At 35.0% G+C, this 19,694-nt stretch overlaps 1 protein-coding gene across 1 annotated transcript; it reads right to left on the minus strand.

The window, feature by feature from the left end:
• Window positions 1-1,698: 1,698 nt before the first annotated feature.
• On the minus strand, window positions 1,699-11,762 carry LOC129940487 (lamin-B receptor). Its single transcript, XM_056048841.1, has 3 exons — window positions 11,596-11,762; window positions 11,060-11,406; window positions 1,699-4,143 (listed from the first exon to the last, which is right to left on the minus strand). Exons 2-3 carry the CDS (start codon window positions 11,399-11,401, stop codon window positions 2,326-2,328), a joined length of 2,160 nt encoding a protein of 719 aa, XP_055904816.1. The 5' UTR covers window positions 11,402-11,406; window positions 11,596-11,762; the 3' UTR covers window positions 1,699-2,325.
• Window positions 11,763-19,694: the final 7,932 nt, after the last annotated feature.

The raw sequence follows: 19,694 nt of genomic DNA on the forward strand, positions 1-19,694 counted from the left end.
TTCAACATTTTTTCAGTCAAATTGAACGCCATGTTGTAGAAAATAAAAAATTCGTAGTGATTTACACAATTTTTTGCAGTCAAATTGAACGCTATGTTGTAGGAAATAAAAAATTCGTTGTGATTTTCACAACTTTTTGCAGTCAAATTGAAGGCTCCTTATCAGTGTGGCTTCAGACCAGGAAAATCCACTATCGACCATATATCAAAGGTCCATCCAATTAATCATGATGATATTGACATAATTGGAAGATCAAAGCGTGATATCAGTGGAGTGTTTTTGAGTATTGCGACGGACGCGAAGAAAATGGGTTCAGCACTGAAATCAAACGAAGAATAACTCTTGCAAATCGCTGTTTCTTTGGACTTAGAAGGCAATTGAGAAGTAGAGTCCTTTCTCGAGCATCTAAAATCACCATCGATAAGACACTCATCATCCCGGTTCTCATTTATGGCGTTGAGGCCTGGACCCTGTCAAAGAAAGATGAGAGCCTCTTAGGATGCTTCGAGAGAAAAATTCTTCGGGTGATTTTTGGCAACGCATGCATGGATGGAGAAGAAGATATAACGACGATCAGTGATAGGGCACTGATCATAAGTGTTGTCCAAGAGCTCGAGGAATATGTCTTTGATGTCTTCATCTTTCTCCTCTGTTGGGGCATGCGCGCATCACACTGTTGAATCTCAAGACCTTTTGCCTGAATCTAGTTCCAACAACCAATCCACACCAAAATAGACGCTGTCTTTGTTCTCGGTAGCAGTCGCCGTAGTATACTTCGCAGTCTTTTATTTTGCATTTGCCCGGTCCATCTCATCGCACTTCTTGGATGGCGGTAATATTTGCTCGCAGCAGCTTAGGGCTTTCGCTAATTCTTCGGCTGCACGTAGTCTGTTAAGGGACCTAACATTCCACGTACAGATCCCATGTTCGTTGTCCTTATTTCGTATGCTTTTAAAGATTAATATTTAATCTAGTTTTTCTTGCAGTTGGACACGTTCCAATTTAGCAATGACGTTTACATTATTTGCATCATAGAATTAGTTCCTTTATGCGAGATTATGGTTGAACCTACTGAAGTTTTTCAGAACAAGGACCCAACTGCTTCAGCTGCATATTCTGTTCTACACTTCTCATCTACCGCTGCTATAACCTTGTACATAAGAGCTTTACTGTGCGATACATCTTCCACATATAAATCAAAATTTAAGTTGCATCCTTCTGAGAGACTCGACCACTCATTGTACCAGTGATTTGGTCAGGCTTCTTCTCCGTTAAAATTCCACTTTTCATTCGATGCATTTCGTTCACCACCCTTCTTAAATATAATCACCTTGGATTTTGAGTATTGACTGTAAGGTTTCAAAGCAGCAGTAGTGGTATACCCCATTTATCATAAGTTGTAGTGTTTCTGGGGAATACGCAAAAATTACTATATCATCAGCAAACATTAATGCCTTAATACGAAATCCTGGTAATCTACGATTTCATCTATGAAAAGCGAAAACAAGATGGGATCCAATGTACACCTCTGTCTAACTCCCGAAGTGGTTGTGAACCATTCAAAAAGCTTTTATAGATGAATTGGTACATGGTCCTAATTAAATTATCTCCAGTCGTTTTAAAAAACTCCAGAACTTAGACTATCAGCTCCAGGCATCTTAAAAACCTCATACATACAAAAAGAAATAAATAAACAACTTTGAGCATTATCGTAGATTTTATTTACAAATTTATTTTAATTTAAAAATACATTTTTCTTTATAAAATCAAAACCACGTACTACATACATATACAATTAAGTAAGAAATTAAAAAGAAAATCTTAAAAATTAAAAGCATCAATTATATTATTTTTTTAAAAGTCTGATATACTAAAAAATCTAGTTTAAAATTAAAACAAAGTATAAGACGGGACATATACTTGCATTAAAATCTAGTTTACAAATTAAAATCGTTCCACTGCCTTTGACAAAAGCAAATATAAATTGTAATGTTATTTATATTATATGTTTGTGTTATTACAACGAAATTGGTTAAATATTTATACCAAAAGAAAACGTACATAATATGATTATTCTATATACTAGTTTGCTGAAGTCCTGAAATGTTCCGCATTTTTTAATGCATTGCTTTTATATAAATTTGATTTAGATATATAAAAATACCTACTTAATGAATAATTTGGTTCTTAATTAAATAGCTTAACCAATAGCGACAGACTAAAACCTAAGAAATTGTTTGTTTGTTTTTAAGTGGTGGGAAATATGCATTTTTTTTTTGTATTTTTAATTTTTGTTGACTGACTTAAAATATATATATAATTGCTTTAGAAAACCTTAGGCACAACCAAATTCCTGACTTTCATACAATAGCGCACCCATGATGAATGGTATCGTGTTGAGTTGCGTGCACTTAAACGCACTGAGCGATGTAGAAGAAAGACGACGAACAGCAAAATACAAACAAGTGGGGGCCAAGCGAATTTGAAGCATAATGGTACTGTGAAGCTTAGAAGAGTTAAAATTTCACCGGCGTAATTGGGCTGACGTACACGACCCCACAGATTGCCCAACAACAAGCGGCGTCCTTGGAAAGTGTGAATGGTTTCCATTTGATTAAATGCCGGCAAGTTTGGATTGATGCGATATTGGTACTTTATTTTGTTGCTTATGCGTTTCAGGACCAGTCCAGCTGCGAATAGGATCACCATAACAGCCATTGCCCAATTAGGAAGGACCACGCTTTTGTGTTCGAAGAGGTATTTCGGGATGGCATTGAGTAGGAAAGGGGTAGCTGCATAGCGAATCAGAACCAAAGCACCGAGTCCTTCTTGCTGCAGTTCAAAAGAAGACGCCAAATGATGTTCGAAAATAGCACCATCAAGGGCATAGGTAAGCAACATCAATGAGGAGACCAATGACGTCGTGTCAAACTTAATATTCTCTGCGTAGAACTTTGCAATAATCGGTACGCTTCCCACCAAGGTCTCGGTTTCCTGGATAATTTCTGCAGGCATCGATGGCAATTCGATGTTTTTAAGTATGAAAATCTCAGCAAACAACAGAGTAGTAATCATCCAGACCTTGTAGTAAACCTGTTTAATGTCCACACTTCCAAACCACTTGGGATTCACTTGTTTGCCCAGACAGAAGTCCACAATAAAGTTTCCGGACTTGGCGTAGGGATTAGTTTGAAGATCTGGTGCTCCTATATAATTCGCACGGACATAGCACCAAGTAGCCACGAAAAAGGCATTCAAAAGGGAAAACAAAGAATAGCGCAAGTAGTTCTTGAGAATAAAGTCCGCAACTGGATATTTCAAGTACTCGCCAACTCCAAGCCCGATAGTAGCCAAAACAGCTATGGGCAAAGCGTTGAAGTAGTATCCCGAACCTGGACGATCACTTGGCAAGCGAACAAATCGTCCAAACAAAGCAGCCGACAGAATGAATATTCCACTATTGAATGCCACATAGCTTCCTACAGCTTGTCCATTGAAAATCTTCTCCACATACTTTAAATCGAACAATGCCGACAAGTTCGGTTGCTTGAATTCACAAACCTTCTTTCTGCAGCACCACGGCAGGTAATAGGCCAATAGGGGGACAATTACTAGCAACATACATGAACCCACCAGACCTCCGAATTCTTTGGGCGCCTCGATTTTCCGACAAAAGGACGTTGATGTTCTATCGATTAGCGGCGTATATGAGGACTTTAAAGTTATATTGACGCTCTTGAAGTTCTCTTCCTCGCTATCGGAGAATTCCATCTTCGAATAATTATCGCCATCATCGTAATTACTTTGACTTATCGAACGACTAATGCGCGATTGATGAGTAGATGGGGTTTGTGAGCCACCACGTTGTGAAGTACTGAAGGTTTTCGATACCGATCGACGAATGAAGTCTGTTAGTTTAGCCAATTCCGATTCACCAGACGTGTTCTTACTCGAACCAATGTCAGTAGTTTTTTGTGTCGAGATGCTAAATGAACTGTGTACAGAAGAGCTAGTTGTGGTAATGGATGTTATTGCGACTGGGGATTTGTTTACAACGTCGTTTGTGGTGGTCTTTGTTGTTGATTGAGGTGATGTTTTGGTCTTTTCGTTTTTGGGCTTTGGAGGGGTTGCAGTTGCTGGCGGCTGAAATGAAAATAGAATTAATTTTACAATGTTTTTTTGTTTTTATTTATTTGAATTGGTTAAACAAGCAAACGTTAGAACTTTAGACTAATATTACATTTATTCTTAGATTAAAAGATTTACAATGCTTTAAGCAATTTGCAAAAAAAAACTGAAGTATTGAAAAAATTGCCTTTAAATGTTTTACTTTTAAAATCATCATCATGTCTTATTTAAATTTTTTAATAATATAGTCATAATGATTTGTAAAAGTAAATTTTGAGTCAAGAATAATATCTGGGTAAGAGAAAGTAGAGAGTTTAGTCAAATAAGAAGAGTCTTATTGATAATTGAAAGTCAAAGCATTTTTTTGCGTTTGTAAGAGTAAACAGTCGTCAAGTGAGTCAAAAGGTTTGAAAATTTTAATGTCATCAGCGTAAATTAAAACAGATGAGTGTTTTATAATAGAAGGTAAGTCGTTAACGTACAAAATAAACAGCAAAGTTCCTAAGTGGCTTCCTTGTGGTACGCCAGAGTTGGTATAAAAATATGATGACCGCTCATTCCTAAAAACTACGTTGTATGATCTATTTTAGAAGTACGAAACCCAACTAACAAATTAATCGTTAAAGCCATGGGATTTAAGTTTGGAAGTTAATGTTGCAAAATCTATCAAAGGCCTTACTGATGTCTGTGAAGGCACAGTCAACTTGTGTCCGTTTTTCAAACGAACCTAAACAAAAAGAACTGAAGGGAAAAAAGTTAGTTACTGTTGAATTATTTTGAACAAAACCATGTTGACTGTCACAAGTTATAGACTTACAATTAAACGATATGACTTCACAAATAATGGACTCAAGTAACTTAGGGATGACACAGTTTTGCAATTGGACGATTATTTTTTATTTTCATTTTTATTACCCTTTTTATGTATCGGTGTTATGTACGAACTCTTCCACATTTCAGGAAAAATTGAAGATTTGAGCGATTCATTAAAAAGAATATGAAGAGGATAGGATAAATAGGATGCGCATTTTGCACAATATAAGAAGGTACGCCATCTGGACCAGGGCTATAAAAAACGAGTTCATCTTCATAGATCCAAAGACTAATTGAATTCAAATTAGGGAAGTTTTGTGAGAGGGCCAATAACCTATGCGTTTGACATGAGTATGCTACTTTGAAAGCATCTTTGAAAAATTTGCGTGTATTTGAAATTGTTTCAGCCATGGCTAAGTTCGTTGTTGAAAAACATGCAGTTTGGATACCCGTCAGTATTTTTCTTACTAACGAATTCATTAAATAAATAAAAATTGTTGGTCTTATTCATTCCGATTCTCACTTGGTTTTTGTTTTTAGAGTGATAGTAGTTAGGCTAGTTTAAAGTGGCTCTCCGTATTGGGTTGGACCCACTAAGGCCAGTTTAATGGCCCTGTGTGATACCACATGAATCTTAAGGCTTTTTACAAAACGTGATAGACTTAATTTGTTAATATGATTGGTATCGTTTGGATCGTTATAGAAGAATTCTCCTTGGTAAATTTTGCGTTTTTGAGCTAGAGCATTGCATGTGCAGAGAAGATGAAGAACTGTTTCCTCCTCTTCCCGATCCATACAGCTTCTGCAAAAGTCATTTGAGAATACGCCAAGCCGCGAAGCGTGCTTTCCTATTAGACAGTGTCCGGTTATGACACCTATTATCAAGCGCACTTTTAGAAATAGCAAGCACCGTGATCGCTTTAAATCTAGAGTTGGCCAGATGTTTTTTGTGACCTGACACGTGGTGATGTTATTCCACCTGATGTTTGCCTTCTTCGTTAGCATCTTGAATTAGCAACAGCTTACAAGTAGCGATTGGTATGCATTTGCCAAAGGTGGTAGAATGGGTTGTACTGTACCGTTCCTGGCGAGTTCATCTACCTTAAAGTTACCTGGAATGTCTCTATGGCCCGGCACCCAGCAAAGGTGAATATTAAACTGTTGTGCCATATCCAATAGAGATGATCGACAGTTAGGGACGGTTATAGAGTTTGTAGAGAGACATAGTACAGAGAAGATACGAATATCAGATGCTGATATCACGTTTTCTTTTAGCCAGGACAAGACTTCTTTTAACGAAAGTTCCGCCTGGAACACGCTACAATGATTGGGAACGCGGAATGAGAGACTTAATTTCAGTCGTTCAGAGTACACACCTCCACCAACCCCTTCTTTTGTTTTTGAACCATCTGTTGGCACTTAGTCCACACCGATCAACCTAAAGTTTTAGTTTATCTAAGGCGTTTTGTAAGAGCTCTTTTAGATTGCTTCAGTGAAACGGCTATATAAACGTCATCCGCATTGCAATTACTCTAAAACCTTCCGCATCCAGACCTGTTAGGATTTCATTTACCACCAAGTACTAGAGGAGAGCTGTTATAACACCACCTTGCGGTGTCCCTAACAATATATTAATTATTCTGTTTTAAATTAATTAAATCCCTTAAGCGTTCCCTCTACGCTCAGAGATGTAAGTGAAGATGTTAGCGCTGATGCGTCCACGAAGTTAAAAGAACCTTCAATATCAAGAAATCCTTCCAAGGTCTTAAGAAGGAATGATGATAGACTTATAGGTCGTGGGTCTTTAGGGTTGACTTACTAGCATTTTTTTGGTATAAAAACAACTTTCACTTTCCTCCTACCGAAGGAATAAAGATCAGATATAGACAGCTTACAAATTATTTCAAGGATTGGTGTAATTATGTCTAAGGCTTCTCGTAGTTCGGTTGGTCATCATGTCCTGCACATTTAAATGGTTCGAAGCTATTGAGAATAAAATTGTAGCTTTCTCTTGTAATCAGATCTTGTGGATATGTTACATTGAAACTTGAACGAATTTGATTGTTACATGTTGCGGTAAGAGAGCTACCATATCGTAAGACGATAATATCCAAACTGATTTCTACATAACCATAGCTCATTAGGTATAGATAGGTAAAAACGTTTAGGCATAATTGAGTTTTTTTTACAAAGTAAAAATGAAAACTCTGAAAAAAAAAATTTAATACAGTTATGGAGGTAATTAAGAGATAAATCAGAGCCTCTATCTTGTCCACCCTACATGTTAGCATTTTTGGTTTTTCTTTCTCACTTGTTGTAAATAATTTAAACCATTATAGTTTTCTTCAAAGTTTTTTTAAAAGAGGCCTTTATGAGGATACTGGAAACAACAAATTTGCTAGGCGGTTTGCTGTAACTATTAAAACTTTGGGTGGCGGAGGGTACTAATGCTCTTGCACGGAGCACATTATCCAAAATAGTTTCGGTAACAAAAAATATTTTTCGAGCCAAGTTTTGCCCCCTGTGGATAAAATGGAATCTTGTCTTCCTTTCCAGAAACATAATTGGGGTTATACTCATTTGCCAAGGAAGGATACTCAATAACATTAAAACATCACAAAAAAATTGGCAAGTAAAAGCAATTTATTGCAAATTTTCATAATTTCCCTAATAGGCTTTTCACACCAATCCGAATACCCGGTTTTTGCGAAATTATAGGTTTTAGCCGGAAACCTACATCAAAAACTCAAGTTTTCCCATACCTTTTTGGGTAAACCAAGTTTTATATAAAACCTCTTGAAAACTAGTAGCAATTCAAAGTGGTAAGTAATATTATTTATACAATTTACTTACAAAATAAGAATTATTGCTTTTTATTTACAGAATATGGAAATATGAAATAGGAAAATTAACATTCCACAATCGTTGTTCCAGTGAATAAAACCACAACAGAGGGCTATCGCACTTTGATGGACAGCGATGCTAACATCAACAAGATCCTCAGTGCTTTGGACAAGCCAGGCGAGTCCTCAAGGGAAGAAGCCAGAGATAGAGTCATGGAGAAATTGCAGCTATCATAACACCTTCAGTGATCGCTCTAGATGAGTGTGATTTTGGTACGAATCTGGAACTAGGAATTGACTGTTTCTGCTCTGGCTATAAGGACCTACACGAAATCGTTGAGAATCTTCTCAACCCGCATATAAGTTGCTCGGACGGCCACAATATATGGCGATTCTGAAGACACATTTGGCCAACAGTAGCAACAGTAGCAATACAGTGAATCCGCTATAAAAACATCATCCGCATAGGCAATTACTCTGAAACCCTATGCATCCACCCCAGTTAGGATTTCATTTACCAACAAGTTCCAGAAGGGGAGTGGATATAATAACACCTTGCGGTGTCCATCTACTAACGAATCTTCTTACAGAAAAGTTGCCCAGTTTTGAGTTAATTATTCTGCTGGTCAGCATTAAATTAATTAACTCTCTAAGCGAACACTCTACGTTCAGAGATGTTAGCGGAGTTGTGATTGCAGGTGTGTCCACGTGGTGAATCACAGTGAACTCTCTATGATGGAGGAAGCATTTTTGGTGCTTACTAGTGTGAGTAACGCCGTTTTCAACGATTTGCTTTTACAGGAGTATGTTGAGACACAAATAGAAGCCTTGTATCAATATTTGCCTTTAATGGATATCAATCAATTTTACTTCTTTAATATTTAAGCTTATTATTTATTTATTATTATTATAGAACAGAAGGCCTTTAATAGCGTTAACAGGGAGTATATCTGGTTAGCTTTGCGGATGACAGGCATCCCAGAAAAACGAATTGCTATTATTAAAGCAGAATATGATGGACCCAAGTGTCACGTTCTGCACGATGGTAGGTTGTCAGATGATTTATATTCTGTCGCCAATATTGTTTTTGTTGGTGATAAGCGATGTACTGCGCTCAGCTCTGTCAGGCAGCGGAGGAATCCAATGGACTTTGATATCCTATTTAAAGCACTTGGATTACGCGGGCGATGTTTGCTTACGCTCTCATTGGATCATGGATCTCCATCAAAGGACAACAAGTGTGGAGAGAGAAGCAGAAGTTGTTGGACTGATAATTAATTCCGGCAAAACAAAAATGATCAACCTCGGAACCCAACCATCATCTCAAATAGAGCTTTCAATACCTTGAAAGTATCGTCTCTATCAAAGGCGGAACCGAACAAGACGTCATCAGCCGCATCGGCAAAGCAAAAGCGGCGTTCGATATGCTGTCAAAAATTTGGAGGAACAACTTTATCAGCTTAAGAACAAGGCTACAACTGTTTCGCAAAAATGTCTAATATGTACTTCTTTATAGGTGCAGCACTTGAAAGGTTACTTCAGCCATAACAAGAAAGCTGCAATGCAGTATTTTATCAAATTCTAAATTGTTTATAAATTAATTAATTTGATGAATTTCAGGGAATATTTTACCAGCGCACAAATTAAACAATTAATAGAAACCAGATTAAAATATAAAGGTGAATTTATTGCCGGCAGGAAATCAAACTCAGTATTTTGGAGAAAAGTCTAAAGGAGATAAAATATGGGGCTACATATTTGAATAGATGAGAGATTTTATTAATATCCCATCCATCATGAAGCAAAAGTTGTTTGTAAACTTACAAATTTTCGCCAATCAGCACCGCATTGTAATCAGCTGAGCAACGATCAGCATCGCAAAAAAGCAGTGATGACCAATCACCCGAAATATTGGTGATAAGACTTATCATTCGTAGATCGATCTTGAGAGTTTACTTGCGAGCTTTTACCTGCTAAGGATATGAAAACTACTTTCGCTTCTCTCATGCCGAGGGAATATGGACAAGAAATAAACAGCTGTTAAAAATTGCCTTGCGGATTGGTGCAATATGTCTGATTTTTTTTTGCAGTTCAGCTGGTATGATGCCATCTAGTTCTGCAGATTTAAATGGCTCGAAGCAGTTGAGAGCCCATCAAACCTTGTTGATGTTACATTAGTACTTGAAGGTATTTGATTATTACGATATGGGGGTAGATGGCTACCAGGACAGTAAGTATCCAGTAGTAAGTTCAGCAAATCTTGACTTAAATACGTACCGTGCGAACTAAAAGTTATGAACAAAATTTTTTCAACAAGAATATAAAAGAATTTCTTTGGCTATATCTTCATGTTCATTGGTTCATAAGCTCTAATTTTTGAAGCTAGATATTACGTAACTGTAATCAAAAATAGGAATTCCCTAGCTTACTGCATTTTTGAGCAATTTGCTGATAAGAAATTTAAATAACTAAGTACAACACTTGAATATATTGTGTAACAGTTTTAGCTGAGGAAGAACTAGAATAATTTCTTATCTACTTCTTTAACATTTAGGTTTTTTATCAACAAAGGGCTCTAGTAATTTTAAAAAAAAAAAAGAACTCATGACCTTAACCAGCGATATATCGTATTTTGAACAAGAATCTTCTACAGATGATAGGTGTACATATATAATTTGGCGGTAGAATAAGATTTATTTGGAAAACAAAAATAGAACTATAATCGCAGCTATCTAATTTTTTTTAAATCTAACTTTTGATTCGGATTTGATGTTCAGTGTTGTCGCCAAGAGAATTTAATAAGTCCTACAAATTAAAAAACACATTGATAAAAATCGACTTTGGAAACAACTAAGGCAAAAATCATGATGATTTAAATTTTGTTTGTAATTTTAATTACAAAACATTTTAAAGACATTGTATGTATTTGCTCAAATATGTATAGAGATACACGTGGAACCTTTACTTAACAGAATTTTGAAGATTTAAAAAAAATGGAAATGGTCGAAAAATAAAATTGGTCAAAATGCGGCAAATAATAATGTCGCACAGCGGCAACAACTTTAACACAATTCCCTTCGCATACAACCAAAAATAGATTTTCAAACAAAAATCCGGAAAATTATTTACAGAAAATAGTCTCCGTTGGACCAATGCCAAGAAAGATTCTTTTTGTAAGTATTTGAAATACCTTAGAATGCTGTGCCTAACCTTATCATGGAGAAAATAGAAAAACAAATTTACAAATAGCATAATAGAACCGGTTAGACTCTTACCTCTTTTTTCTCTTTAATTGGTGATGGTGGCACTACCGGAGTTGGAGTTATAACAGCGGCGCTTCTCTGTCGGGAGGATCTTGTGCTGCTAGCAACTGATGGTGGACGCTTTGCTGGCGATGCTGCACGGCGAGAAGGTGAAGCTCGTCGAGCAGGCGAAGCTTTGCGACCAGGAGAGGCTCGTCTAGCTGGCGATTTTCGGCCACTTGACGATGAGGGAGAAGCTTTGCGAGTTGGGGACGCCCTTCGGCTGGGTGACGACCTCAAATTACTTTTGTTTTCAAGCTTTCTAGCAGACTCTCTAGTCCACCTCCCGCGATTTGAACTACGTCTTTTCTCCATATTTTCTAAAACGACAGAGGGAAGAAGTGGTAATAAGATAAAAAAAAGTCAAATTTGTGTGAACTCAATTCACTGATATGATACGGTGGTGCTTAGGTACGCGGGAAAGCGCGTCTTTTTTTTTTCTTGGTTGGTTGAAATGAAATTTTTTTAAAACACTTGTTTATTATTTCTGGCCACAATTGTTTACTCACCTCTTTACAACGTTTACAGTTACACGTAGAATTTATTTACGTTTTTTAATTCATATAAACAAATTATGATTGAATAAGTATTGTTTTTATATTTTTTTATTTTATCGGCGATTAAAAACGGACGCCGGAATCAATCAAATCGAGGAATATTTTATTTTCGAAATGCATTTATGTCACGAGAGAAAATGTGGAAATGTTGGAACAAAGCATGTTCGATGTGGAATTCGAATTTCGAAAATTCGAAATCGGGTGCATGGGATATTTGGCTTGGGATATTTATAGGGTGTATTTTGGAGTTTTCTTGTGACAATGTAGATGGCGGTGGTAGGATGCGAGCAGATAATTTGTATTTGCAAATACATACATTTAAAAATAGATTTGTTTTCATTTTGAAGTAATTATGAAGCTGTCTTCTGTTAATAGTTTAATAGAAATTGCTGTATTTTTATAGTTGCTGATTTTGCTTCGAAATTGTTACAAACTTTGTTATAAAGTAACTTTATTTAAAATGTATTTTCCGAAGAATTTTTTAAAACATAATCAGTCTTATTTAAAAACGCTGTATAGAGCCTACATAAAGTTATGTTATCTCTATAATGCCTCTAAACGCAAACATGCTATTTATAAAACTTATACAAGGTTGCATAGTCCCATAATAAGCTAAACGCGTTTTGAGGTTGAATAGAGCCTACATAAGGAAATTATTGTTATTATTATTTCGTAAATGTCATTTTGATTTCTCTCCTCTCTTTTTGAAATTAAAATAAAAACAATAATGCCTCTCGAGTTTAGCTCGTGAGCCGAAGAAACGAAGAATCTAAAAAAAATATAGATTTTCGAAAGAGAATATCATACAAATAATTGGAATTATTTTGTTATATTTTAGTTGCTATGACAACTAGCAGATTTTATAGTACTTTTGGCACTTTTTTTGATATAAGCATTGTATAACTAAAATTTATAGCAGATTTTTTTATAAATAGGAATTTTTGCAACGTTACATAGAGCCTACATAAATCCTTATTCACTGTATAACTATTCATCTGTTTAGCGAATTCTATTAAATAAGACTGAATATTGATATTGATTGGCATTCCAATAATAGGAAATTCAAGTCAGTAGTCTTAGAAAAATGATGTCTTGAAAGATTCATGCAAATTGAAATCTTCATTGGAATAGAACTGCAAAATATGGGCACTATAATATAACTACTTAATGCCGTTACGTGACTGTTTACCTCATGAGTACAGATTTAAAAATTTTAATATTTTCAATTTTGATGGATGTATTTGTTTTCTTTAAAATTGACTATTTCATTAATAATTGATTTATGTAGATGTATCTGCATTTGACTACTGTAAAAAAAAGAATGCAATATTTAAAACTAATGTGCAGAAGATATTTATTTCTGCATTATAGGAACTTCAAGAAATGGTGAAGTCAAACGAACATATGTATGTTCACCTTTATTATAGCATCTTCGTGTGTATCAGCGTTGCTATAATATTACAAGTGTAACAAAAACCTTACATTTCTTCCTAATATTAAATTTTTGTTATTATATTACATTTTTTACATTTTGTTACACTTTTTTTCAAGAATTTCATTTAAATTTAATTTTCATGCAACTAATTGGACTTTTTTTTTACTAACGTTAGTGAGATACTTTTCCGAATTCTATGCGTTTTTACTATATAAAGCATTTTAAGTACCTTTTAACTATGGTTTTAGGGGTATGAAAAAACACTGTGTTGATATTTTATATTGAATTATTTAAGTAAGTATTGTCAATTCTTTTTATAGGAACAAAATATCGGGCAAATGGCCGCCACAACCTCGGTGGAACGCCTTTATAGAATAGTCCAAATTTTCGATGACGCTGAGGCATATGTGTGTATATGTTCCGAACAATCTCATACCTTTAGTTCTTGAATTTTTGGTGGCTTATCGACGTACACTTTTCTTTCAAATAATCCCAAAGAAAGAAGTCCAACGTTTTCAAATCACTTACTCTTGGTGGCCATTTGACATCGCCCACAACTTGATTTAACAACGATATTAAATTTGACGAGAAAAAGAGCGATTGTTTCGTTGGATGTGTGAGCTCATTACGGCGAAAATACGGCCCGATAGGGCTCGGTTTTCCGACATTAACTCTTGGATAATCATTCGCCTAAATACGGCATTTCTGCTTATTGACGAATCCAGTGGGTTCAAAATTTGTCTCGTCACTCAAGATGTTTTTTTTCGAAAATTGATCTTCTACTGTTGCCATTTCTTACCACCATTGACAACTCTTGAAATCCTTAAAAAGCGAGGTTTTAGTTCATGAGCCAATTGCACATTGTAATCGTGTAAATGCAAGTCTTTATACATAATATTCATCAACAAAAAGCGTGGGTGGTGCAATTGTTGGACACGACGATGAGTTGAGGTTGACGGTTTTTCAGCTACACTATGATCTGTACGAGCATGCACTGGTATTTTAACATCTCCTACAGACGTTTGGACGATTAAATCGACCGAACAAACTACGAAGTTCATATGCCCCAGGCATCTCAAACGCTGGACTTTTATCATCCGGGCTAAGTCTACTTTGCTGTATAGCCCGTATAGCTCGTCGTTCCATCTTCTTTTTCACTCACCTTCTACGCATAAGAAGAGAAGATCTAGCGAAAACTTTTCTCTTGAACCATCCCAAGATGCTTTCATCCGCTCGCTTGTCACAGTACTCACAGTCCATGCCAGACGGGGATGATAAGGGTCTCATATATGTAGACACACTCTTCTTGATTTAGAGTGGGCTTTGCTACGCAATTGCATTCTTAGCCAAAAAAAAACAGCTGTTAGCAAGAGCATTTCTTCGTTTGATAAGCGATGCTGTTGTTTTCTGCATTCATATAATTTATAGCTACCACACATTTAATTTAATCTATAAATGTTACAAATTGTATAACTACAACTAATTTGAGTGGCCTAAGGCTAGGCGCGCACATGCAACTTTTAGTTTCGAAACTGTTTGGTTTCTAAACTGAGCACTATTATAGACTTATATGAGAGTCATGCGCACATGCAGAAACCATTCTGTAGCCCATTCGAGGAATTTTTTAGTTTGTGTGTTTGACACAAATGGTTGAGTTTGAAACAACTTAAAAATTTCAAGCGAAAAATAATTATGTCGATTATATCACACAAAAAAATGGGGATGGCTGGTTTTTTCAGCCATTTCATAACTATCAATAAATTCAATAAAATTCGGATAGATTCTTTTGGCATTTTCATTGTTTTTTAAGATGCTACTTAAAACAGTAAAAATAGTTATAAATGCAACATTCTCTCCATCTTGAGAAATGTCAAAATCTTTCCAATAGTACTAAAGTAAATTTGTACCCATTTTGATTGCCAAGCTAGTGTCAAACATTAATCAAAGGATAAAATACAACTATCTTTTAAACGCAATTTGCAATCCCCATTAATCTTTTTTAGAAGCAATATTTGCAGTTTAAAGTAAAGTAAAAGTAGAGAGAGGCAGATATACATGTGTAAAACCCGAAAGTAGGAGAGAATACACCAATGGTTGACTCTTTTTTACTTCCCATAAAATACTATACATTTTTTATATTATAGGGTTGATGAAAGCCTTACTCACACTTCCTCAGTAGCATATTTCAGATATCACAAAGAATTATTTTTCAAGAGCTTTCAAATCCTAACAATGTTTTGAAAAAGGCATTAAGACACAAATGGGACTAAACGGGAGGAGCTTATTGTATGGAACAAAGTGTTATATTTAACCCTAGAAAGATAATCTACGTCTGCGGGACGTATGGCGCGTGAAAAAATTGTTATATCTTTTCAATTATAAGCCGCATTACATTAGTTTTTTATATTTGCTCAGGACTAGGTCAGAGCTTGCATGGTGCATCTTAAAATTCACGCTGAAGATGCATTAGGGCCAGTAATGACTATGTTATATGTCTGGGAGACGTATGATTATATTTTGTGAAACTTTTGTGCACTGAACAAAAGTATATGGGGAAAAAACTTTTTTTCTCAAAAATTACTAAAACTATTTTTTATAGTTAGCTTACCCCTCAATGAACTAATTTACCAAATATTAAGACTCAAAGTCAACTCAAAGGTTTCTTTAAAAAATAAAGAATTTTGTTCATTCTGTTTTCAAAGGTGGTTCAGATTTTTTATAAATTTTGCTCAAATTTTACTTCTTTTGTACTTAATTATTGATTCATTTTACTTAAAATAACCCAAATAAAATGAATTAAAATACAAAATAATGATGAAAAATCAATTGTCATCTTTAAACGCGCTTAATAAGTGCCATACGTCTCTAAGAAGTATGATTATCTTTCACGCACTAAAAAATATGATTATCTTTCTAGGGTTAAAGGTTTGAAAGGGCTTATAAACATCAAGATGATATCAAAAGGTGTTGAAGATATTTTTTTAAAAGCAAATAGTGTGAACTTGGAGGGAGAAAAATATAAAGCATTAATACCTTTCTCTTTTATACAAATAAAAAAATCAATACGAATGAAACAGAATGATCTTTAAACAAATAATGACAACATGACGTAAAGACTAAAAAACATAAAAATAGTTTTAGAAAAAATCGGAAAATATTTTTTGAACCATAAAAAATATTAACTTAAAATTAAAAATCTGGCTTTTAAGTAAACAGTGTTTTTCCATGGTGTTAAAATAGGTTCTAAAAACTACAATCATTAAAATTCTGAAATGTATCTCAGTAATGTATAAATATATAAATATAAAAATAAAAAATAAATTCGCACGAATCTCACAATTAAGTTAGAATTAAAATAAAATTTAAATGAAATTGAAAAAATGTGAAACAAAACGTAACATAGTAAAAAGTGACATAGTAACAACAATTTTTAAATTAAAACAAATATTAACAGTTTTATTTAAAAACGCTATATTGATCCTACATAATTGTATATAATCTCTATAATGCCTCTAACACCAAAAATGCTATTTATAAAACTTGTGCAAGGTTGCATAGTCTCATAATAAGCTAAACTCGTTTTGAGGTTGAATAGAGTAGGTATACGTAAAGCAATTATTGTTATTAATCTTTCGTAAATGTCATTTTGATTTCCCTCCATTATTGAAACTAAAAAGAAAACAATCTTGCATTTCCAGTTTAGCTCGTTAATTAATGATTCTAATAATTTAAATCGCGTTTTATCAACTCCGAGAAGTCGGAAAGTTTATAAAATAAGGTTAAAACCAATGAACCTAAGAAACGAAGAATTTGAAACAAAAAATAGAGAATTTCATACAAATAATTGGAATTATCCGTTCGGATCCAGGAACGCAAATAGAGGAGATATCCAAGTAAAGTAGTATTCACATGAGCGCGACCAACGAACGACGAATGAATTACAAAATGTGAGTTTATATACGTTTGAAGACATATTTCCACACAAATTCTTAACTAATCAATAGTAATATAGTTTCTTTTTTATTTATGATGCATACTTTTACTTTTCAATATTATATATTAATAAATTTAAGAAAACAAATATATTCGTCACGAAAAAAATCTTTATTCGCGTTCCACATTATCCACACTCGCAACGAATAAAATAATCTAGACTTAACCTAAAAAAATTATTCTTGTTTTGGTTTCGGTGTTGAATTGTGTTCATTCGCGACGAATATTCGTTCATTCGTTGGTCGTGCTCATGTTAATAGTGCTTTACCGTTTCTACAACACGAATTGCTTTTTTGATAGTAGTAGAGTCAATGCGTTCCAACTCAGTGTGTGCTCGAACACAAACTTAGTTGACAGCTCAGTTTGCAATCGAGTTGAAATGTATATGGGTCACTTAAAGTGCTTATCACGGGTGAAGAAGAGTTGCCGTGTATATTCGTGGTAGAGGATGCTTTCCCTTTAAAGTAACGAAGCCGTATTCCGGTACACAATTATCTCAGCTAGAGCTGAATTTTAACAAATGCCTTAGCTCATCAAGAGTTTGTGTAGAAAATTCTTTTGGTATTCTTGCTCACCGTTTCCAAGTTTTGCTGAATCCCATTAACTTGCGACGGCTATCGCCAGAAACATCAGCAACTATTATGTCCAAAAATAAACTCAAATATATCAAACATTTAATTATATTTATTCATTTCTTATTAATAAAAAAAACGTGTAGATAACAAAAAAGTCATTAACAAAAATCTCAGTCTTTAAAAAGTTCCGATATGCTGGAATATTCGTCTTCTTTGGTTTGGGTAAATAAATCCTAAATATTTTTTTCTATTCGTTCTTGAATTCTCAAGGAATTTTGATCTAAAAGCAAACATTTTCTAGGAGCAACTTTTTGACTTCCTTGCTAGGTCGAATGGACATATTTTTGTGGTAATGAACTGCATGGAGGTGAAGATGAATAAACAGGTTGATGTAAAAGGACTCGAGAAGATTTCGTGATAACAGCTGACTGTGATTTTTTTTGCCCTGAAGTTCCACCAGGTTTCATCAGATCAGGAGGTAAATTGAGAACCCTTTCCGTCATAAACTCAGCAATTTTTGGTAAAGCCCTGCACCTAACCTAGAAGCTAGGTTAGTGAGAACATATCCATTTGTAAGGTCTTCTTCTCTATTCATCGCTTTGACATCTGCGACAAATCCGTTAAGCTTTACTGCCCATAAACGAACCTTGGGATCACACTTCGAAGTGAGCTTCGGGAGATTTAATAAATCCGAAGTCAAGTCGTGAACCAAGACGTCATAGCGACCAAACATGGTGCGGAGTGAATCCATTATCGCATCAGCATCAGATGAGTATTTGATCGCTTACAAGTTTATAGGCCTCTCCCTTTAATGCCTTACGCGAACGTGCAACATTTTGTTTAGAGCTATATCTCCCTTCGATCGTGGTACATCTAAAAACCTCTTCAAAGTCAGGCCACTCTCTTTTATTATCACCTGAGAAATTCGGCAGCTCCTGCACATTGTTGGGATTAAATATAGTAAGGAGATTTGCAATATCTTGGTCTCGAGAAAAAGTATCACTTTCTGAGCGGGTGTTACTTGCAACGGTGGCGTAGGCTGGTCTGGTTTCTTGGAGAAAGTTTGTCGTAACGGAGTAGACTGGTAGTGTCCAATCGTGCTGTTCAAAAGTACCTGATGATTAGCCTGGATATTTTTAATTATTTCTAACTTGGTCGTTTTTGAAGCGTTTAAATTCGATTTCGGAACGCTGATGGCCAAGAATAAATATCGAAGAACAACTCAAATGTATTTTATTTGGTTCGATTTTATTTTCTAAAGAAAAATATATAATTTGAGAAATATTTCTTAACAAAAAATACAAAACTTACAATTGGTCAGTTTTTTACTTCAATTTTAAACTTGCCATTAGCAACTAAACCGAAAATTCGCCTTTCTTTAAATTATAACCTTAAAATTTTGTCGAGAAGAGATCATGCGCGCCCAATGTTTATAATTGTTTTTCTCTTTCGTTCGAAAGGGAGACAATTATACTTGACTTGACAAATTAGAATGTTTCCATTCAAAAATTTTATTTCTAAAAATAAGACTCGATGCCACCTGGTTTTTCTTCATTTTATTCCGATATTCGGCGCTTTTTATTGTCCAAATAGCTGGAAATTATCCAGCTTGAATTACTTGGAAAATTTATTTCCAAATATTCATGTTCGTGTTGAGAGTCATTGTTAGCAATAGATCAACTTAGGTTAGGTTAGGTTAACGTGGCTGCGGATTTAGAATCCACACACTTAGGCCAAGAGAAAGGCCCATTGTGATACCACATGAATCTAGAGAATTACTTCTAACTAGTAGAACCATTTTGAGCTTTTTATAAAGCGAAGAAGATATTTAATATCCTTTTTAGCTAGTTCGCTGGGATTATCAAAAGAGTAGTCCGCCAGATGAAGTTTGCGTCTGAGTGAAAGAGCAGGGCAAGTGCATGAGAGATGAGAGATTGTTTCCTCTTCTTCTTCGTCCATGCAGTCCCTACAGAAGTCATTTTAGGCTACGCCAAGTCGTATTGCGTGTCTGCCTATAAGACAGTGTCCTGTAAGGACACCTATTAGGC

The sequence above is a fragment of the Eupeodes corollae genome, chromosome 1 (genome assembly GCF_945859685.1).
Source record: "Eupeodes corollae chromosome 1, idEupCoro1.1, whole genome shotgun sequence".
In the NCBI taxonomy this organism is placed as follows: Eukaryota; Metazoa; Arthropoda; class Insecta; order Diptera; family Syrphidae; genus Eupeodes; species Eupeodes corollae.

Excerpts from the sequence above, each read along its gene's own strand:
- LOC129940487 (XM_056048841.1), bottom strand. The coding sequence starts at position 11,401 with ATGGAGAAAAGACGTAGTTCAAATCGCGGGAGGTGGACTAGAGAGTCT. Across the intron at positions 4,144-11,059 it reads CAATTAAAGAGAAAAAAGAG|CCGCCAGCAACTGCAACCCC; the intron begins GTAAGAGTCTAA and ends TTTTCATTTCAG.